Source organism: Toxorhynchites rutilus, chromosome 3, assembly GCF_029784135.1.
Source record: "Toxorhynchites rutilus septentrionalis strain SRP chromosome 3, ASM2978413v1, whole genome shotgun sequence".
Classification (NCBI taxonomy): domain Eukaryota; kingdom Metazoa; phylum Arthropoda; class Insecta; order Diptera; family Culicidae; genus Toxorhynchites; species Toxorhynchites rutilus.
This window is the reverse complement of record NC_073746.1, coordinates 276,755,796-276,776,108: the sequence shown is the minus strand read 5'-3', so window position 1 is coordinate 276,776,108 and position 20,313 is coordinate 276,755,796. Positions and strand designations below refer to the sequence as shown.

Sequence of the window (20,313 nt, the reverse complement as noted above, 5' to 3'; positions counted from 1 at the left end):
TATAGACCACGACCACGAGGCTATAGAAATGCGACTGTGAAAACTGAATGAGTAAGCAAATCGCTCATTTCATGATCGCATTGAAATTGCTGTCAACATTTGTAAGTAATATTTATCCATTCACTTTCCAAACGGGATACAAATAAATCTCTAACTCAAGCCGAGCTGCACCCAAAATTATTTTTTGGCACATGTTTTGGCATTTCGATTTATTACATTAAATGAGCCTAAAAACATCAGAAAATGTGCTACTCCCTCATACTGGTATATCATTTGTATAATATATATGCTATATCAATATAAGAGCAACATGAGCGAGCGTTCCAAAGTTACAAGCCAATTAGTGGACCTAAGTCTTTGCGTAAGAAGCGCGGAAACTAAATTTGAAACGCGTCCATCCGATTTTGATTAAATAATTTTACCCAGATTCTCCACTAAATTTCCTGTCATCGTATGTAGTTTTTTTTTTTGATATTTTGAAAAATAAAATTTTGGTGAATGTTTTGGCAAAAAATGTCGCCATTTCGTCAAAAATCAATATTTTTCAGGGGACAGCCCAATTGACACCAATCAATTTTTTGTTTGTTGAGTAATATATACCTATTGAAGCTGTGATCAGATTAATCGTAGTAATTTATTTTCTCATTGAAAAAAAAATCGCGTACTACCCCTTTAAACTCTTCGCATACTTTGCCATATACACGGCCCAGACCGAAAAAGATATAGATGCACGTTTATGCTCTCCTTTTTACTCTTAGGAACACTCTACAACATCATATTATAATGAGGTCTAATATCACCAAGCATTTATGCAAAAGCACCAGTGGCTATGTGGATAGCGTAGTCGTGTAAAACAGCCTTGCATTCCAGCCGGTTTGAACTTTTTTTTGAGTACAATCCCAAGCTTATGTTCAGTCTGAGAGAAAGAGATGTCTGCTCCCATACACGCAAATGCTTTGAAGCTTTTGAAAAAGGTGTTTTTATTTGTTCATATCCCCCTTCAGCGCACGAAAAAGCATTTATTCTGCTGAAGATGAAATGTTTTCTGCCAACGCTAGTTTGGGTGTAGTTTCATAAACTGTAACAATACTGGGTCTCGATCTGGCAGTCATCGAGTGCAGACGCGTTCTCGTTTCTCCGCACATAATATTTTTCCGGATCGCTCATTATTCAACATGATCAAGCGTGTTCTCCCGTTTTGTTGATATTCTATCACATTTCGGTTACAATTACGTGTGATGTGATGTGCAAAAAGAAGTTTTCTAAGAATATTCCTGGACAAAATTTTCGAGCTCGAATTTGTGAAAAGTGTGTAAAAACATCATTCATTTCCAGTGTGGGAAAATACGATGCGCGGAGTGATTTGCTGTTGCAATAATGTATCCAATCAAAGAATGATGTTCAGTGCAGCAGTGCTGTGATAGAATGGGAAAAGAAAGATGTTTAGTTACTTTGTTTATTGCGAAGTTCCACTCAAGCGGCCATATTTTGTTTTGTATCACTCCGTTTCTAGTTCTGTCAGAGAAGCTCTCTGCCTCTGATATGCTCTCACTATCAGTGGAATATTATACCGGTTGAATTGAAATGGTTTTTTGTGTAAAGTTTCCGTAGCTCGCGTCACCGGATGCCTACTCGTTTTCATTCGTGTTCTCAGCGGTTCCTCGGAGCGTAAATGTGCCTGTTTTGATTCTTGTGCACCTTAGTGGTGGCATCATCATAGAACGAGACGCTGCCAACCTGAACTCAGCGGGAAGCTAAGCGAGCTAAGTTTTCTCTCTTTTTTTCTTCTCTCTAACGCATATAACTTATCGGGGGATTCACAGTAGGGCTGGGTGTATTTTTGCATGTTTTTTTCAGATTCCCAATGTGGATGTGTCTGCTTAAGGATCCGCACTCAGGAAGAACTCGAATACCAGGATACTCGAATTTGAAATTTCCTAGATTTTAATTTCGAAGCGGCCGCCGCGCTTTCGGATATATAATTGAACGGAGAAAATTCAGAGCGTGATGAATCACGCATATTATCATACAGGCAAACCTGTTTTTGTGCGGTTTCTCATTTGTGTGACTGTTTAGGTGCGATTTTATGATTTGTGCGATTGGTTTGTGTGATTCAAGACCCGATGTCATAATAAAGTCGCACAGAAAGGGTTGCACAAACGAGGAATGGCGCAAGAGGGGACCGCACAAACACAGGTTTGCCTGTATATGAGTCCATTTTATTTTGGAGGTATTTTCCGATTTCTCAGATTTCTCATGTTCTTTTAATACCATGGTCGGGTATTAAAAAAATAATTGAAGGTATAGGAGTATTGTAGATTCGCTTTGTTGCAGAAGTGTTTCCCAGTGACCTTTTCAGGTTTCCCATGGATCCCCCGTCGTTAGGTGTGGAAATATTAAAAAAAATAGAAAGTGTTTTATTTTTGCTTTTGTTGTAGATGTGTTTCTAAGTTTTCTCATAGATCCTTCGTCATTGGATATAAAAATATTCCAAAAACCAAAAGGTAGCGACGTGAATAATCACGAAATATAATGTAAGTTAGCTTTATATGTAGAGGTTTTTCTCGGTGACCTTCTCAGGTTTCTCATGGATCCTTGGTCTTTAGATATAAAAATATTTGAACAATATGAGGTTTAATTCAGTGAGAAATGTCTGTTAATGTTGCGAAAAAGTGTGCTGCCTCAGTACAGTTTAATCCAGTTAAATTTCCTAAAATTTCATGGATCAATTCCGTAGATTATCAAATTGGAAGTCAATTTTTAGCGGATGTTTGTATCTTACGTTCGTTATTCGTGTTGACATGTTTTTTTCTTCGTCGCGTGTGTATGATTTGAGAAATGAAATTGAAGTTTTTAAAAAAGTTTTTATGACCTTCTCAGGTCAGGAAAAATATCTATGTACTACGCACGATGAATAACGAAATGCATGACCGGCCCGATAAGAATGCATATTTTATTCAAATCTCATTTCGTCGACTAGTTGAGAGTTCTAGAATCACATCACTTACCGCAGTGAATCCTGATTATTTTTAACCATTCCCACTAACAACTATCCCTTCCATGATAAACGCTAGGGAACCACGCTATAGAGGCGACCCTTCTGGCCTTCGGGCGGCGAATGTCATACTAACATTCCTTCCCTTCCCCTGGTGACTGTAAGGACGTGGCCGGCGTCGTCATTGACCATTTAAAGCTTGAATCACCGAAAATTGCACAACGAGAATGATTTGCTAGTCCCAAGCGTCATTCTGTGTGTTCTTTGCGCAATTTTGTTGGTTCAGGTCAATCACGGAGAGCAACTACGAATTGTACAGTCTACCCAAGCTAAAGCTCAAGTTTCATAAACTGTAACAATACTATGATTCTGAGATCGAGCTTTTGTCGGATATAACATGTTCATATGAAATGCTTTGTTTGTTATTGGGCGGCAATGAAATGATTGAGCAAACCACCCACCCTATTTGCTACACTACAAAACAATGAAGGATCTCCCGCCGGCTCCTATGTACACCATTCATATAACCATAGAACTGATCACCTCAGGCTACGATTACAATATTACGTTATGCGTCGTGTCACGCGTTGTGTACTACACGACGCGACGCAATGCTCAACGCGATATTATGATCCCAGCCTTACTTCGACCCTGATTGAAAACATTTACCTCAACCTACCTGATCCCTCGACTTATTCTGAGATAGCGTATATAAGCATAACTCGAACGAATGATCAAATGGGAGTAGCATAGAACAAACGAATTAATAATGCTTAGCGTAAAACATAGTAAGACCGGTTACCAAAATGCATTGAGGACATTGTTTTGACAGGACACAAAGACAAAACAAGAGCAAGATGAGGAACAAAGTACAAAGATGAACGCAGATCACAGGTTTAAGTAAAACGAAAACGATTTGACACAATCAGGGATACTCCACTTACGCAATTCGATTGATAGTTAGGTTCACCGATGAAACCGTCACTAGATGGCTAGAGACAAGTGAGCGCACGCACGCACATTGATAATGAGAAAGAGAAAGAATGAGAAGGACGTTTTGAGACAGATTTGCAGAATTTATGATGGAACTTTCGACTGAAATGAATTCGATATGTTGACATCTCATTCGTCTGAGGAGCCTTCACCCAAAATGACAGAAAATTTAAACTAACGAGTATGTATTTGTGGATGTGCATTTGCGAGTGGGTCAAAATAAGTAAGCCTATCTGGACTTATAGTGCGCGAAAAAATCGGAACCAGAGATGACTCACCTCACAATACTTTCATTCGGGGCACGATAGCGACTTTTGGTGGACAGCTTGTTGTATGACTGGTCGGCTCGTTCCTTCCGGTGTTTGATACCGGCCGATCTAAATGCAAAATAGCCACGAAAAAATGCCCTCAGGATAGCCCACCGGAAGACTGCCACTGGATCAGCACCGACCAGCTCTCGCACGAAGGCCATGCTAGAGTTCTTCAGTACACTCACAATATCCTGCCGCATCAGGTCAAGATTTTTTTCTCGCATTTCAGCCACCTAAAATAAAATCCAGAGTTGGTTAGTGCGTAAAATAAAAAATGAGCATTCAGAAATACATACCTGATATTTCACCTTGCCGGCGTAGTGTTTGATGATGAATGCGTTCTCCTTTCGCTGAGGCTTCTCGTAGAATAGATTATCCTTGTGGACGCTATTGAATTTCTGCAGCAACGTTTCGTTAGTAGCTCCAGGGAAACTGAAAAAAATAAGTATTTTTGGACACATGGTTGAATTTACCGCAAAAACAATTCAACTCACTTGCATAAATCATCTAAAATACACAGTAAACCGGAAGGTTTTGACTCGAAGAGCTGTAGGCATCCAGAGTTGTCCAGGAATTCTATGTCAGTCCACTTGATGCTTTCCCGCTTATACTCCTTTTGCTCATACTTGAACACGTGCTGAAAAGATAGAAACGCAATTAGTTCTAATCTTCCTATCCGCCAGAATGCACCCAAAATGCGTACCAAATTGAAATAATACTGTAAATGCTCGTTAGCGTAGTTGATGCACAGCTGTTCGAAACTGTTTTGCAGTCCAAAATCCTCGAAACCGAAAATATCAAGCACCCCGATTGAGTGGCCGGTGTGTACCGTCTGGTCCTTGTTCAAAAGAGCGTGGTTAACTTGCAACACGATCCAATCGAACAGTGCCCCATACAAACATTTCGCCAACGCATCCCTCGCCGCGATTGCTTCCGGCAGCTTGTACTGCATGATCAACGTTTCGCCGCTCGCTTTCACACGCTTGGAGGTTAAGGCCGACAGCAGCGTTTCCTGTTTCACCCGTAGTAGCTCCGAAATCAGTCCCACTACATCCGGGTTTCGCACCTGTACGCTCTCGTCGTGATGATACGTAGATTTCTTCGGAAAGAACTCCACGTTCCCCAGAAGCAGCACGGCGGACAAAACAGCAAACAACCTCCGCTGCTTCTCTGCCGAGAAGCCCACCATTTCCATACTTTGCTTCAGCCTCGAGAACTCGTACTTCTCGTCGCAATTCTCAAGTGTGAGATTCTTCGCATTCAGATAGTGATACTTCTCCGCCGGCAGCAAGTGCAGCGCCACCCGCTCTTGCTCCGTTGCGCCCGACAGCAGATAGTAGAACACATGGTAGTTTCGCTCGTAGTGTCCCTGTGACACTATCCGGCTTTTCTCCAGCAGGTACTTCTGCACCACGGCACCTTGGACCATCCCATTTTCGCGGTAGTTTACCTGTATGAACTTCCCAAAACGACTACTGTTGTTGTTGTGCGCTGTCTTAGCATTGCCGAACGCTTCCAATACTGGACCGGCGCTCAGGATCGTCTGCTCCACGCCCGATCCGTGAGCACCCTTCTGCGAGAGGGCCGTAAGATGGTGCAGCAGGAAATTGGTGCTCTCGGTTTTGCCCGAACCGCTCTCGCCACTGATCACGATGCACTATGGAGATGGAAATTAAGGAGAGAAGTGGAGATCGGTTGTAGATGTTTGTAGAATTCATTTATTTGTACTATTTTTTTCTGCAGGGCAAACTGATTAGGCATTGTAGCACGCCATAGTGTCAACGTAGGTACAGAAATATATTGCCGAATGGGATCTGTATGTTCTCAAGAACTTTGTAATAACAGTTAGTTATTGGAAACTTGGTAATTGAGGAAACTATTTCGAACGAATAGGATAAGTTGGGTAGCACTTCTAAGTGCTGCTTTCACGTTTGACAGAAAGTTTAACAGAAATGTGTGGGATGCATAATGAAAATCTGAAAATTGAACATTTAACGAAACAATAATTGATTTAATACGCTTATAACTCGACTTTTTTCATAAATTGCAAATATTCGCATCAATTGTCTGAAAATACGTCTACGCATCAATCACAATAATAAAAATGATGATTTTGTTGAAACAAACCGTTGAGAAATTGAAAAACGTCGAACATTTTCTAAACGAAAATCGCATGTTCTGAATGATCCAATCTGTGCTTAACAAACCGTGCCTACAAAACGAACAATTAATGGCAGCGAGGCACAGTTTGAATATATCCGTACCATAGTGTAACACAATCGTAGCTAACCATCATGCACTATTTCGTCCAAGGGAAAAAGAAAAGGAAGCGGCACAATAAATATTACCTTTGTTATGGCCAACCTTAAGTTTCTGTTTTGGTATTTAACTGAACGGACGCGAAAAAATATTTGCTTCAGAATGCATTCTCAGAATATGTACAGAATAATCCAATTGCAGAGCTTTTGCTGACGCGCAGAAACAAAGCAGAAGAGACCGGATATCATATTATCAGGTGGAGAGTGTTCGTGTATGATTGAATTGGGTTAGCAAAACTATAGATTAATCTGTATTTCTACAATTTTTTTAGACTGTATTTTTCAGAAAAAAACAAGAATTTGTAGTCATAGATTTTTTCAAATTTCACACAGAAGTTTCACATTTGAAAAAAAATCCTGTGTTACTTATAACCTATTAATGAACATATTTCTAGTTTCTATGTTTTCTTGTGCAATTTCTTCACCACCCCACATACTTTACTTGTCTGTTTTGAAGCCTACTTACTTCCACTTTTCCATTAATCATAGAATTTGAATCAGTTTGAATGAAGACACGAAATAAACATTTCTTCAATAAACTTATTAGCGATCATGAAGCATTCATTTCACTGAATATATGCTTAAAAATTGGACTTATAATTAGAATATTAATACAGATGTTTTGATGAAAAATGAAGATGAACATCAGATAATGGTGGTGGTGGAATAAACATATAATAGTTACTATAGCCTGTAGACTTGTGTATTGTTCTCGCTACGACTAGAATGAATCATGAATCAATCATCTCTAGCTACTTCTACAAAACCACGCAAGCCATTGGTCTATTTCAGGCACGCCCAATTTTTTTTTATTAAAGAGTTATTTTAATTTCTATGTATTCCAAAATAATATCCGAAGTGATAAAAAAGGGAATTGAATAAAATCGTTCTGTAATCCTACGTCAACGGTTGTGTCCTGGACACCACCCTTCACAATTTTTGTAAAACCACATACACAATTAGTATTCCTTTCTTAAAAAAACATTATTGGCAAAATTGTTGGGAAGAAAGTAAAGTTACATGTTTGAAGTAAACTGTATTGTCAAAACCGCGATTTTTTGTAAATAATAACTGGAAATATTGGTCGTATTATTGAAATTATGACGTATAGATGGTAGCTTCATGGCTTTCTAAAAGAGAAGATATAGGAATAGAAATATGAAAAGGAAATTGGGAATAGGGAAGTAGGAATAGCGGATAGGAAATAGGGAATAGGGAATTGTCCAAAAGTCCACAAGTTTTCCTAAGGAATATATCCTCGAAGATCATAGGCGTCGTGCACAAATTAGGTAACGCGTGGAGGAGGTGAAGGTGGATCGAGGACGCGTTACTTGCTATATGTTAGGTATACGACTTATGTTACAAAAAGGGGAGAGGGTCCAAAATCCAAATTTTAGCGTAATTTACTACAAAATTTGTACATGGCACCATAATTTAAAAATAACCGATTGATTTAAATATACACTGGAGTCGCTTTTTATGCGGGGGATACGTGCCGCGTAAATAAACACCGCGTAAAAGAAAACTGCGTAAATTCCAAAATCCACGTAAAAAACCGGGTTATTTTTCAAAATCCGGGAAAAAATCTAACAAACAGTGAATTATTAATTTAAAATGCAACCCATATTCTACCAATTCATTAACTGATTTTTTTTTGCATGCTACAATCATGATATCTGTATCTCCTTTTCTCTTATTTTTTGACGTAGGACTACGTCTTTCATTTCTATACCGGGGTGTAAAATCAAAGTTTCGAAAACGAAAGCGTTACGCCGGAGACCGAGATTTTGAGTGTTAATAGTTCCTAAACAACTGAACGAAATGGTATGATAAACACTTCATTCGTAAGATAAAATGTCTACGCGTTCTATACTTGTTACTTTCTGATCCAAAAACATGTTTCAATAGTCTTAAATTTGCTTTCAAAATAGGCTATTGAAATCACCAATCGGTATATAAGCGAGCGCCGCTCGGAAATCCACTCAGTTCTAATTGAACAGCGATTGGAGCATGTTGTCGCTGTTGTGATGAAGCTCTTCATTTATCATGAAAGCGCGGATGAATGGTGTCACCAAGAGCCTGTTTGTGCACCTTAGGCCAGAAGGGAATCCATCAGGAGGAGAGTGGTGCTACAAACGGTTCCCCGGGAAGATCTCGAAGCAGCCGCTACACACACACACACATACACGCACGGAATTCTTTCCGTTTGGATCGAGAAAGATCCGGAAAATAATCTGCCAGTTCCTCTAGGAATTTAAAAATATATTCATGTGAAAGAGTTTATTTGAATGTTTTCTATCCATGTAACACTGTGACCAAATATGTTTCAATCAAGTGCTATTAACAGATGGTTATCGAGTTAGCATTAACCACTGGTGGGCTTCCAGTATCGAGGAAAATGTGGAAATATCTAATCGTTACTGAAAATAATCTGCCAGTTCCTCTGGGAATTTAAAATTACATTCATATGAAAGAGTTTATTTTAATGTTTTTCTATCCATGTAACACTGTGACCAAATACATTAGGTTTTGTGATTTTTCAATCAATCGCAATCAACAGGATAGCTTCTGAAGATTATTCTTCCCCATCAGTAGGATATTTCCGTATCCAATATTGGATGCATAAAACCTTGTGCCTCCAACGTAACGCTCTCGTTTTCGAAGTTCTCCAAATATTCATTCATTCAGAATGAATTCAGATTCAACTTCATACAAATGATCTCTAAATCAACGATAGTCCTACGTCACCCTTGCGGTTATACCATAGATATAACCCACTTCCTGTTTTTTCAGCTACTAATCAGTGATACAATACAAAATTATTTCGTGAAAAGTCCCATCAATTAGCAAATTGATTTTTCACGTGGTTGATAAGTGCCACGTAAAAAACCGCGTAAGTTTCGAAATCCGCGTGAATTCCAAAATCCGCGTAAAAAGCGACTTCAGTGTATTCTTGAAATGAATACCAGAAGGACTATAATGCATGATCGGAAAATAAAAGAAAAACATGGCCATTGTTATGAAACAGCATGCAGATTTGGTAATTATGCACTTCAGTTGATATTTCCGTTTTTCTATCAAATCGCCACCGTTAATCAAGATTGTAATCACTGATGAACACCGATTAATTAATGCATTGCAGATTAAAATCTCATCCAATCAACTCAGAGCGGCTGCCGCAATCGACAAATACTATCCCTAGTTTTGACTGACTCAACAATATTTCAGAGATCGTCTGTGACAAGGGGAAAACAAGCATACGGTGGAAACAGAGAGTGGAAAACTGAACACGGCTGACATCAGTAAGCACACCAAGTAGAAAGCCGGAAGTATATATGTAACTAGCGCCCTTCTGTCGCACCTAGATGTGCCTATTCCTCGTGGGGCTGAGAAGTAGTTAAACAATATTGCAATCAGAACACCTGTTACGATATCCAGAGCTGCAAATTGAAAGTCACGAAGTCATAATAATTTCCCATAAGTTTGCAATCAGCTGAAAAAATAATCCTTTGACAGTCTGATTCGACAGGTTTGGTATTTTTTGGTGTCAATGAAAGTTATACAGAAAATCCAAATTATAAAATTCCTAAAAAATGGACGTCATAAAATGCAATTTATTTCTTACTATCATCCGAGGCATTGAGCGAGATGAAGTGTTATGCAATATAAATACTTTGCTCATGGTGCTCCGGTTTGTACGGGGGATTCAAGTGCTTTTTTATCAATAATAGCTTCTACTCGAACAATCCATCGCTCATGACATCAACCAGCAAGTAGCGAGAGTGGTCATCCAATTCTGCTGAGCAGCATATCCATACAGTAACCGACTCGTCGTCAGACCAATCTGATGGTTGTAATATGATTTTCTACCTTGCACTCTTGCTGTAAAATGGATACTCTCTCGCAGACCAAATTGCAGTAGGGAATACAATCTTCTCATTGTATAAATTATAGAAACATGTGATACAAACATGAGACAGGTGACAACCAGGAATTGCTTCGACGAGTGATTGTAGCTCTAAACTATATGGTTTTGTGGTTATTTCGAGCGATAAATGATAACTTTGGATAAACGATTATCGTCCATTATTTTTACACAACTCTATGACCAAAGATTTGATTTACACTGACTATGAGGGTGTGGTAGGGGAAGTGGGGGTAAGACGGACATGTTAAGAAAAACTTCAATTATATCTTTGGAAACTCATGTTTCACAAAACATGGAAGTTTTTTTTTAGTTTTTTTTATCTGTATTACAGTGACTTTCAACTCATTTGGCTGGTTCGTCACTTTTACTTCCATTTTTGGAAGAATGTCGGGAGTGAGAATTGAACTCGTGACCTTTGGCGTGAGAGGCATGGATGTTACCACTACGCCAGATCGCCTCCACTACATGGAAATAGTTTCTTTCAATTCAATGAACTGTTTTTCGAAATCAATGTTTTACAAAAAGGGGTTTTCAATGCTTTTTACTGAAATTAAAACAGACCAAAAAGTGGAACTTTTTTTTTGGTGCGGGTAATATGGATATATAGTGGGGGGAATATGGACAGGTTTGTAATATACGAAGCGTAGAAGTTTATCGCTCGTGAGAGGAATAATTTTATTCAACCAAGGTAGCAAAATAGAAACTAAGGTTGGCCAGGGCGAGTGCAATATTTTTAGTGCTTTACGGCCAACCGACGACATGCACTAACCGCACACCAATCTTAACTTCGATGGACTTTTAAGCATATTTTTAGATTTTCGAGATTTCACCAATATTCTGCTTCCGAAGCAGTTTTTGAACTATGGAAGAAAATTTTTTCGCCAATAGATAACAAACACAGATTTATCAACGCTCAGATACGTAACGCTCTCATAGAATGATGTTTTGCAAAAATACAGAGACATTCTTCACCAGACGGCATGCAAATCGACGCGGTGCATCCACCAAACAAACTCGCACCACTGTGTGCGACATCTATCTTACATTTTTCCTTTGTTTCGAGCAGCTATGTCTGACATTGACAGACTGCTGTTCGCTAGCTGGAGTGAGACTCTGACTTGAATAATGATGATCATGGTTTGAATTAACGTTTTGGATGGCGTTCACGTGCCCATTGGAACTTTTGCCGTGTCAACGTAGATATTAACTAGCATACCTAGTTAGACAGACTTAGTTAAGATTTCTTTTGTCAAAACCCACCTTGAATATAATTTAAGTGGCAAGCTCTAGAATGCGCGTGTATCAGTGTAGGTCGACAGAAGTTTCTTTGACGAAAAGTCCTCCGGTCAGAGCGGGAATCGAACCCGAGCCCGGCATAATAATGTGTGCTCTTTTTAATTATCGGGATTTTAAAATTTATCAGTTCGTTCGCTTCCTGGTCTTGAAAAGTTCGATTTTGTGATCTAAGTTAAACTGTCAGCTATTTGGATAATCTAGCTGCCCTCTGGTCACTAGCTGGATGACTGATGAATCGTGGATTCGCGAATAGCTAGTTTATACTTAATAAATTGAAAATGACCGGGGCTTAAATTGAAGTATTTTCGAGGTACACATACAGTGTTGTAGCAGGTTCGGATTTCTTATAAAACTTTTCACTAGGTTCGGATAATCGTCTCTTCACTTTGGAATTCAAATCGACAATAATAATTTATTGTGCTCAATACCTATTACGGAAACTCCTATGCAAGAAGCTATTCAAAAGCTTAATAATAGAATTATTTCAAATCAAAGCTTAGCATATGTATGGTGCGGTACTAGATTTCTAGGTGGGTTCGGACCAAAACATAGTGTGATCTATCATGGCCGCCACCTGAAATTCTCTGAATTTCATTCGTATGTGTTAGTGATTTGTTTACAATCAGTGTTGTGTAGTGAAAAGCTCAAGTAAGTTGATTTCATTTCTCTTGTGTTTTACAATGTTTGGTTTGGTGTTCTACGGTCTGCTGTTGCTGCTAGTTCCTCTTCGTAGGGCAGTAAGCAAATCTTCGTGATCGGACGGCGGAGGACTCCCTTAGATGTGCGTAGCGTGACTACTCGGACCAGATTGTCCTTGCCAGGATGGACGTCTATTATGCGGGCGAGAGGCCACTTGACTGGAGCTAAGTATTCATCGATGAGAATAACCATTCGGCCGGGTTTTATCGCGGTGTTTGGTATTATGCGTTTGTTTTCCTTTTGCATCTCTACCAGGTACTCCGTTCTCCATTGATGCCAAAATCGTTGGACGCGTTGCTGGATGTACTGATAGTGGTCCAATCGATTCGTAGGGATGTGCGTGAGTTCTGGATCGGGGAGAGCGGAGAGTGAGCTGCCGATGAGGAAGTGTGCTGGGGTAAGAATCGCCAAATCGTCAGGATTTTCCGTCATTGGGGTAAGCGGACGTGAATTCATGCAAGCCTCGATCTGTGTTAATATTGTTGACATATTCTCGAAGGATAACATGGCGTCTCGTAGTTGACGATGCAGATGCTTTTTTGCCACCTTGACTGCAGCTTCCCATAATCCTCCGAAATGAGGTGCTTTGGGCGGAATCAGATGCCATTGGATGTTGTTATTTGTACAGAATGAGGTAATTTCACCGTCTTGTTTTTCTTTCTGTAATAATCTGTATAATTCGTTCAATTCGTTTCTAGCACCCACAAAATTGGGCAGGACAGCCACGTCGGGAAATAAATCGCTTTAAAGCTGCTAAAAACGCAGGCGTGGACAGATCCCCGACGAGCTTGATGTGTACAGCTTTGGTGGAAAAGCAAACAAAGACGCTGATGTATGCTTTCGTTGGTGCTGCTCGTCTATGTATTGGCTTCAAATATACTGGGCCAGCATAATCAACGCCAGACACAGTGAACGGCCTGCTAGGTGTGACGCGCTGGGATGGAAGTTGACCGACTTGTTGTCTTGCTGGCATTGGATTGGCACGGAAACATCGGAAGCAGTTGCGGATGATATGGCTTACCACCTTTCGGCCGCTGATGGGCCAATATTCTTGACGAATGGCTGCAAGGGTGACACGGCCGCCACCATGCAGCACTTTCTCGTGGTAATGTCGGGCTACTATTTTTGTTAGTGGATGGAAAGATGGAAGTAGGATAGGGTGCTTTACTAGATAAGGCTGCTCTGAAAGGTTCAATCTCCCCCCAACCCTCAGTACTCCCTCTGTATCGATGAATGGACTGAGCAGTCGAAGGTTAGAATGTTTTGATACAGTTTTTCTCTTTTTCAGGTTTTCTATCTCCTCTTTGAATTCATCTCCTTGGGCTAAACATATGAGTTTCATGCGGGATTTGGACATTTCTTCGACGGTAAGTATTTTGGTTTTTCTTTCAGGTTCACTGGATGTTCCACGACGACACGATGCTATGAATCGGAGGCAGTATGCGGTTACTCTTATCAGACGCATGAAGGACGAAGCACGATCGAAAATTGGGTTTGGTTTTATGCTCAGGTGAGTTGCAGCAATAATCTTTCTTTTTTCCAGAACTTCTTCAGAATGACTTCGTTGTGTTTTGGATATTGGCCACTCATGCGACGGGAGCTTCAACCAGGATGGTCCATGATGCCACAAGTCACTTCGAATAAAGTCTCTCACTTTCATTCCTCTCGTGATCAGGTCAGCAGGATTCTGAACTCCCATTATATGATTCCATATTCCATTTTGTGTTGGTTGTATTTCAGAAACTCGATTGGCGATGAAGGTCTTCCACGTATGGGGCGGTGAGCGTAGCCATTCTAGTGTCACGGACGAATCGGACCAGAAATAGGAGGCTTCAGTCGGCATGTCGAATGCTTCGACTACTTTGTTGTACAGTCTCGTAGCCAAAACAGCAGCTGAAAGTTCCAGGCGAGGAATGGACAACCGTTTCAGTGGAGCAACCTTGGATTTTGATGCAATCAGTTCTACTCGGATGTTCCCTGTATCATCTGTTGAACGGACAAATATGCAAGCTCCATATGCTTGCTCGGAGGCATCGGCGAAAGAATGAAATTGAACAGTAGAATTTGATAGAAATGCATATCGACTGATTTTATACGAGGATATTTCCGCCATATCGTAACAGTACAGGTCCCATTTTGATCTTATGTTATCAGGTACAACATCGTCCCAACCGCATGGTAATAACCATAATTCCTGGAGAATAATTTTCGCTCTTATTGTTACAGGTGACGTAATGCCCAAGGGATCGAAGTGCTTGGATATCATTGCCAGAATGGATCGCTTCGTTGGAGGACCGAACCCTTGCACCAGAGTAGAATCGAAGCATAGTTGGTCGGAAATTGGCTCCCATTTAATTCCGAGAGTTTTGGTTGCTTCATTTGCTGCTAGCTCCAATGTAGCTTGGGATCCTAACAGCGTTGGATTGAGATCGTTGAGAACCGCTTTATTGTTGGATATCCACTTTCTCAAACGAAATCCACCTTTCGCTAGCAATTCGTTCAGTTCGAATCGGATTTTTATTGCTTCATCGATGGTTTGTGCGCCACCCAAATAATCATCCATATAAAAACATTTGGATAGTGCAGGCGCAGCAAGTGGAAAATTTTTCCCTAGGAACTAGGCTAGGAACGAAGAAGGAGCCAAACCTTACGTCACAGTTTGCAGCTCATAAGTTGCTATTTTCTCGTTCGAGTTGAAACGATAGTATATTCTTTGGAGCGGAGTGTCTCGCGGATCTAGCAAAACTTGGCGGTACATTTTTTCGATATCCGCTACCAGGGCGATCGGATATTTGCGAAATCGTATGATCAATGTTAGCAAGTCGTCTTGCACGGTTGGTCCGATTTGGAGAGCTTGGTTTAGCGAAAATCCAGTCGATGTTTTGGAGGAACCATCGAACACTACTCGGAGTTTCGTAGTGCTACTGGAGTCTTTTAAAACCGGATGATGTGGTAAGTAATAACTTATTTCTGATTTTTCTTCCTTTTCAGGTACCAATCGCATATGGCCGAGCTCGAGGTATTCGGCTAGGAAGGAATCGTATTGGCTTTTCAACTGTGGATCATTCGACAAACGTCTTTCGAGGAGTTGGAAACGACGAAATGCTGTAGCCTTCGATTCGCCTACCATCTGCTCGAAGTTCTCATGACGTGGTAAACGGACGACGTATCTACCCTCTGGCAATCTGGCGACGTTAGCTGCATAGTGCGCTTCACATTGCTGTTCTTCGAGCGAATAATTTGGTTTATTTATGATTTCTTCAACGCGCCAAAACCGCTCTAAGGATTCGTAGAGAGGATCTTGAAGTGTCATATTGCATATTGTCGTTGGCGTGATGGTTGCTTCGTTCCTTCCATTCACAACCCAACCAAAAACGCTCTCAATTAGTAATAAATTGTTCCGTTTAATTCTGTTCGTTGTATTCATGTATGAAAAGAAATGTTCAGCCCCTAATAACATGTCGATAACTTCGGTAACGTTGAAGCTTGGATCAGCTAATAAAAAGTTTTCTGGAAGACACCAGCTTCCAAGGGGCGTCGATACCACTGGCAAATCAGTTATTATGCGTGTCATAACTAAGAAATCTAGGTCCATACTAAATTTATTTATTCTCGATCGAATTTTGGTTTGAACTGAATGGCGAACATTGGATGCTGACTCGCCAATCCCAAATACGGGAATATTTATTTTGCTACGTTTTAGGTGAAGCAACTGACACAATCTTTCGCTCATGACGTTTGTTTGCGAACCACTATCTAGCAGTGCACGGGCTGGGTGGAAATCGCCGGTGGAATCTTGGACCAATAGGACGACGGTGGACAACAACACACTACTACTCGAGGATGGAACTGGATTGCAGGACTGGAACGCTGCGGAATTGTTGGAAGTCGTAGCGGTTTGGGCGATGGAACGTGCATTCTGTTCGCAGGATACGTTGGTGCTGGTTCGGGGCGGCGGTGATGACGGACGATGATGCGGATGTTCAGCGGGCTGGAACCCAGGATGAAGCAGAGTATGATGCCTCTTCTGACAGCGACGACATGAGTAGGTGGACGGGCAGTTGCGGGCGAAGTGGTCATTGCGGAAGCAATTCTGGCAGAGGCGGTGATTATTGGTTAAGCTTAGGCGGTCGGGTAAATTCATTCTTTGGAATCGCTCACACTTTATCAGTGGATGTTGCTGATGGCAAGCGTAGCATTTTCGTTGCGGTGTTTCGGCATTTACATGTGATGCAATTCGTTGGAAAGATTGTCGACGAGAACTGGCGAAGTGATCGTTGGAATTTGTGGAATGTTGCGATTGGTGGTTAACGGACATTGATTCGAGGACGCGTATTCTACGGTGAAGAAATGCGGTGAGCTGAGCGAAACTTTGGGTTTCAACGGTAGAAGCATAACCTTCCCAGGCTTTCAACGTTATATCGTCAAGTCGCATACATAGCAAATGTTCAAGTATAGTGCTCCAGTTGTCAACTGGTTCACCAAGCTGACAAAGAATTTTTGTGTGACGCTCGTATGCGTCCACAACACCATGAAGAGCTTCTGCGGATTCCCTTTTTACACGTGGACAATCCAGCAAAACCTGAATATGCCGTTTCTTCAGCAAATAATCATTGGCGTAACGTGAGATTAGCGTTTGCCATGCGATACGGTAATTTTCAGAGCTGATAGCGAGGGTTTCAATAAGCTGAGCGGCTTCACCTTTGACCGCAGCACGAAGGTAGTGAAACTTTTGGATGTCTGGAACATCGACATTCGTGTTAATTAACGCATCGAAAGTATCGTGGAAAGCCAACCATTGGCTGTAATCCCCATTAAACTCTGGCAGTGTAATAGTGGGTAGTTTCAGTCCAGAAAGCCCAGATATAGGAGAAGGAGAATCGTTTTTAGTAGATGGAAGGGGTAAACGAGATTGAAGAGCAGCCTTTATTTTAAAGTAGAGAGATTCATAAGCAAAACGAATTTCTTCGTTGCTCTCCATACCCTTACTTGTGGTTTCCTCATCTTCCAATAGTAGCTGAACTTCTTCTAATCCGTTCCACACACTGTCCAAGTACTCCAGGCGTAGAGGTAGCTCACGTTGGTCTTTCTCAGGATTGTAGTTGGTGATAAACTCCTCCGCTCTCCCCAGTTTGGAAAGTAGGACCTTTCGTCGATTGATGAGTTTCTGCTGCTCACTCATTGCAGGATTTAGATTGCAGGATTCTCACGGGTGTAACGGCAACCAAGAAAACGTAGAGAAAGAACACGATCTAAAGGCACCAGCGATTTGTTTTTGCGCAGTTGGAAATATACGTACCAGCTGCCTATTCAAAGTAGGCCTTGTATAAATTCAAAATGAAATGATTCCTTTGATGGCAGCTTTCCTCCAAACGATTAACATTGCTCCAAAATTCCAATTCGACGGCAGGATTAATTCAAATTTTCCGGAAATGCTCTCGAACAATCGATTTATCAGGAAAGAAATCGATATCCTGGTCACGGCACCAAATTATGTTGTAGCAGGTTCGGATTTCTTATAAAACTTTTCACTGGGTTCGGATAATCGTCTCTTCACTTTGGAATTCAAATCGACAATAATAATTTATTGTGCTCAATACCTATTACGGAAACTCCTATGCAAGAAGCTATTCAAAAGCTTAATAATAGAATTATTTCAAATCAAAGCTTAGCATATGTATGGTGCGGTACTAGATTTCTAGGTGGGTTCGGACCAAAACATAGTGTGATCTATCATACAGTTTTGTTAAAAATAAAGTAACACCAGATGGGCCAATCAGAGGAGCCTGCCGGGGCGCATGCGGCAGGTTGAGTATGGCTGATCTAGATGATACTACGATAATCGGCATGTAAGGCTGATGAGGGGTTAATTTCACAAGAGGAGTAGGATAACATAACAGACATATACATAACAGCATAACAACTGAGCTGTGTACTGCGCACACACAAAACAGCGGTCCAGACTACGGTTGTTCTCATTTAAGAAAGTTTGCTAGACATCGCACACAAAATCCTCAATGTCGATGTGCGAAAATCAACAACGAATATGAATGTGTTGCGTAGTAATTTTTCCTGCATTATCAGCGTGGAATACAAAGGACATTCAAATCAAATCCTGAACAGTTTTGAAAATTTGTAATAAGCGGGTGGAATTTATTAAGAAACGGATGTGCAGAACATTAGTTAATATCGCACACAGTATGAGAATTGCTCAGACCAGACGGACGCGTCTACCATAACAAACAGGGATATTTATTCTAGACCTAGTGCTCCTTCGTTTCCCATTGCGGGGAAGAGCAGAATAATCAAACCATCAAACCGCAAGGAAACAATCGATTTATCTTTGGCAACGCATGAAAAAACTATATGTGAGTGTGATGCTAAAATACAGAGGCACTCTTCACCAGACGGCTTGAAAATCGAATCGGTGCTCCCACCAAACAAAATTGCACCGCTGTGCGATATCTTCACTTCATTTGTATCGAGCAAAACCTCTGTTTGTGATATCAACATTGAGAGAGAATGTTGTCTGCTCGCTAGCTGGATAGAGACTGAGATTAGAAAACGTGTAACCCAGGTTTCATACAGCTCAAAAACCATTTTTTTTTCTCTTTTTAAAGCACTGAAAACTAAAACTAAAACGTTAGAATGACACGTGACGTTGTGACACCTTCATTCTGCACTACTGAAAATCCTGAAGGTGGCACCATTTCTAAGATCTAAGGAGAGTCGCTTTAGGACAACAGATCGGGATAGTACCATCCTTCCCTAATCGTTGATGGAGCCCCATTGTTTACCACTGCTAAGCGCTGATATTTTATGTTAAATGGTGTTCCCTAAAGTTTTGGCATATAACGAGCACTCAAACGGTTGAGAACCTCCCTCCATTCATACGGATACAGGTAAACCTTTTTTTTTGTTTGGGGGATAGGAAAGGCACAAAAAAATCGCATAAAAAATCATACAAAACTTCACCAATAGCTCTCAAATAATCGTGTTCGGTACACAATTTGAAAAAAAAACTTTTTTTGCGATAGATAGGACCGCATAAAAAAGATTCCCCATGAAAATAGCTCAAATCCACGCCGTTCACCCTTCGATTTCTTTTTGTTTCCCTGCTCTGCGATGGGACAGTTTGCCTTCACGGTTGCGCGTGGCTGTGTTGTGCTTTTAGTTGCACGTCAAAATTTGATGCTATTAGAAATCATGTCATGCGCAACATAGAGCATTTGATGGAAGGATGGGAATGATTTGAGAAGTGGATAATTTAGACGCTTATTCCGCACTGAAATGCATATAAAACATCGAAAAAAAACTAAATGGACGATAACTTCGTCAAATATGCTTCTTTTCATATACCGCAAAAAAAACCGCAAAAAAAAGTTTGTCTGTATATAACTCATGAATTTATACTAAAATATGCACCCTTCCAGCGTCGAACTAGACAGAACTCGGTTGACAGCTTTAATAGGCGCAATTAAATTGAATCATATAGCCAGTCAGCTAAATGATGGAGCGCGCGGTGAATCCTGTCGGAGACCAGGATTTGCGATTGTCGCCGGATTAAGCAACGGTGTTGGTGTATACGTTCAGAACAATTAACGTTCCATCGGAATGCAGTTGTTGCAATCGGCTGCTGACTAATACACGAAATTAAACTTTTGAGGATTTGTGGCTGTTTGAAAATTGAACTGTTCCAAATTACTCCGACCTTTTTTTCTATCCTATGCATATTCAACTTTGTCATCTTCCACAATATGACGAATATTGTGA

General features: G+C 40.7%; 1 protein-coding gene across 6 annotated transcripts in view; it reads right to left on the bottom strand.

Moving 5' to 3' along the window:
- Positions 1 to 20,313, bottom strand: part of LOC129780142 (unconventional myosin-IXa-like) — a 170,626-nt gene that overhangs the window by 47,283 nt on the left and 103,030 nt on the right. For 3 of the 6 annotated variants that reach the window (XM_055788123.1, XM_055788122.1, XM_055788126.1), the window contains 5 exons: positions 5,003 to 5,956; positions 4,794 to 4,936; positions 4,596 to 4,731; positions 4,267 to 4,532; positions 3,940 to 3,987 (listed from right to left, as the gene is read on the bottom strand). In XM_055788123.1, the coding sequence (XP_055644098.1) occupies positions 3,940 to 3,987; positions 4,267 to 4,532; positions 4,596 to 4,731; positions 4,794 to 4,936; positions 5,003 to 5,956 (1,547 nt within the window). The remainder of the gene's footprint in view (positions 1 to 3,939; positions 3,988 to 4,266; positions 4,533 to 4,595; positions 4,732 to 4,793; positions 4,937 to 5,002; positions 5,957 to 20,313) is intronic. The other 3 variants (XM_055788124.1, XM_055788125.1, XM_055788127.1) reach the window with 1 other exon arrangement.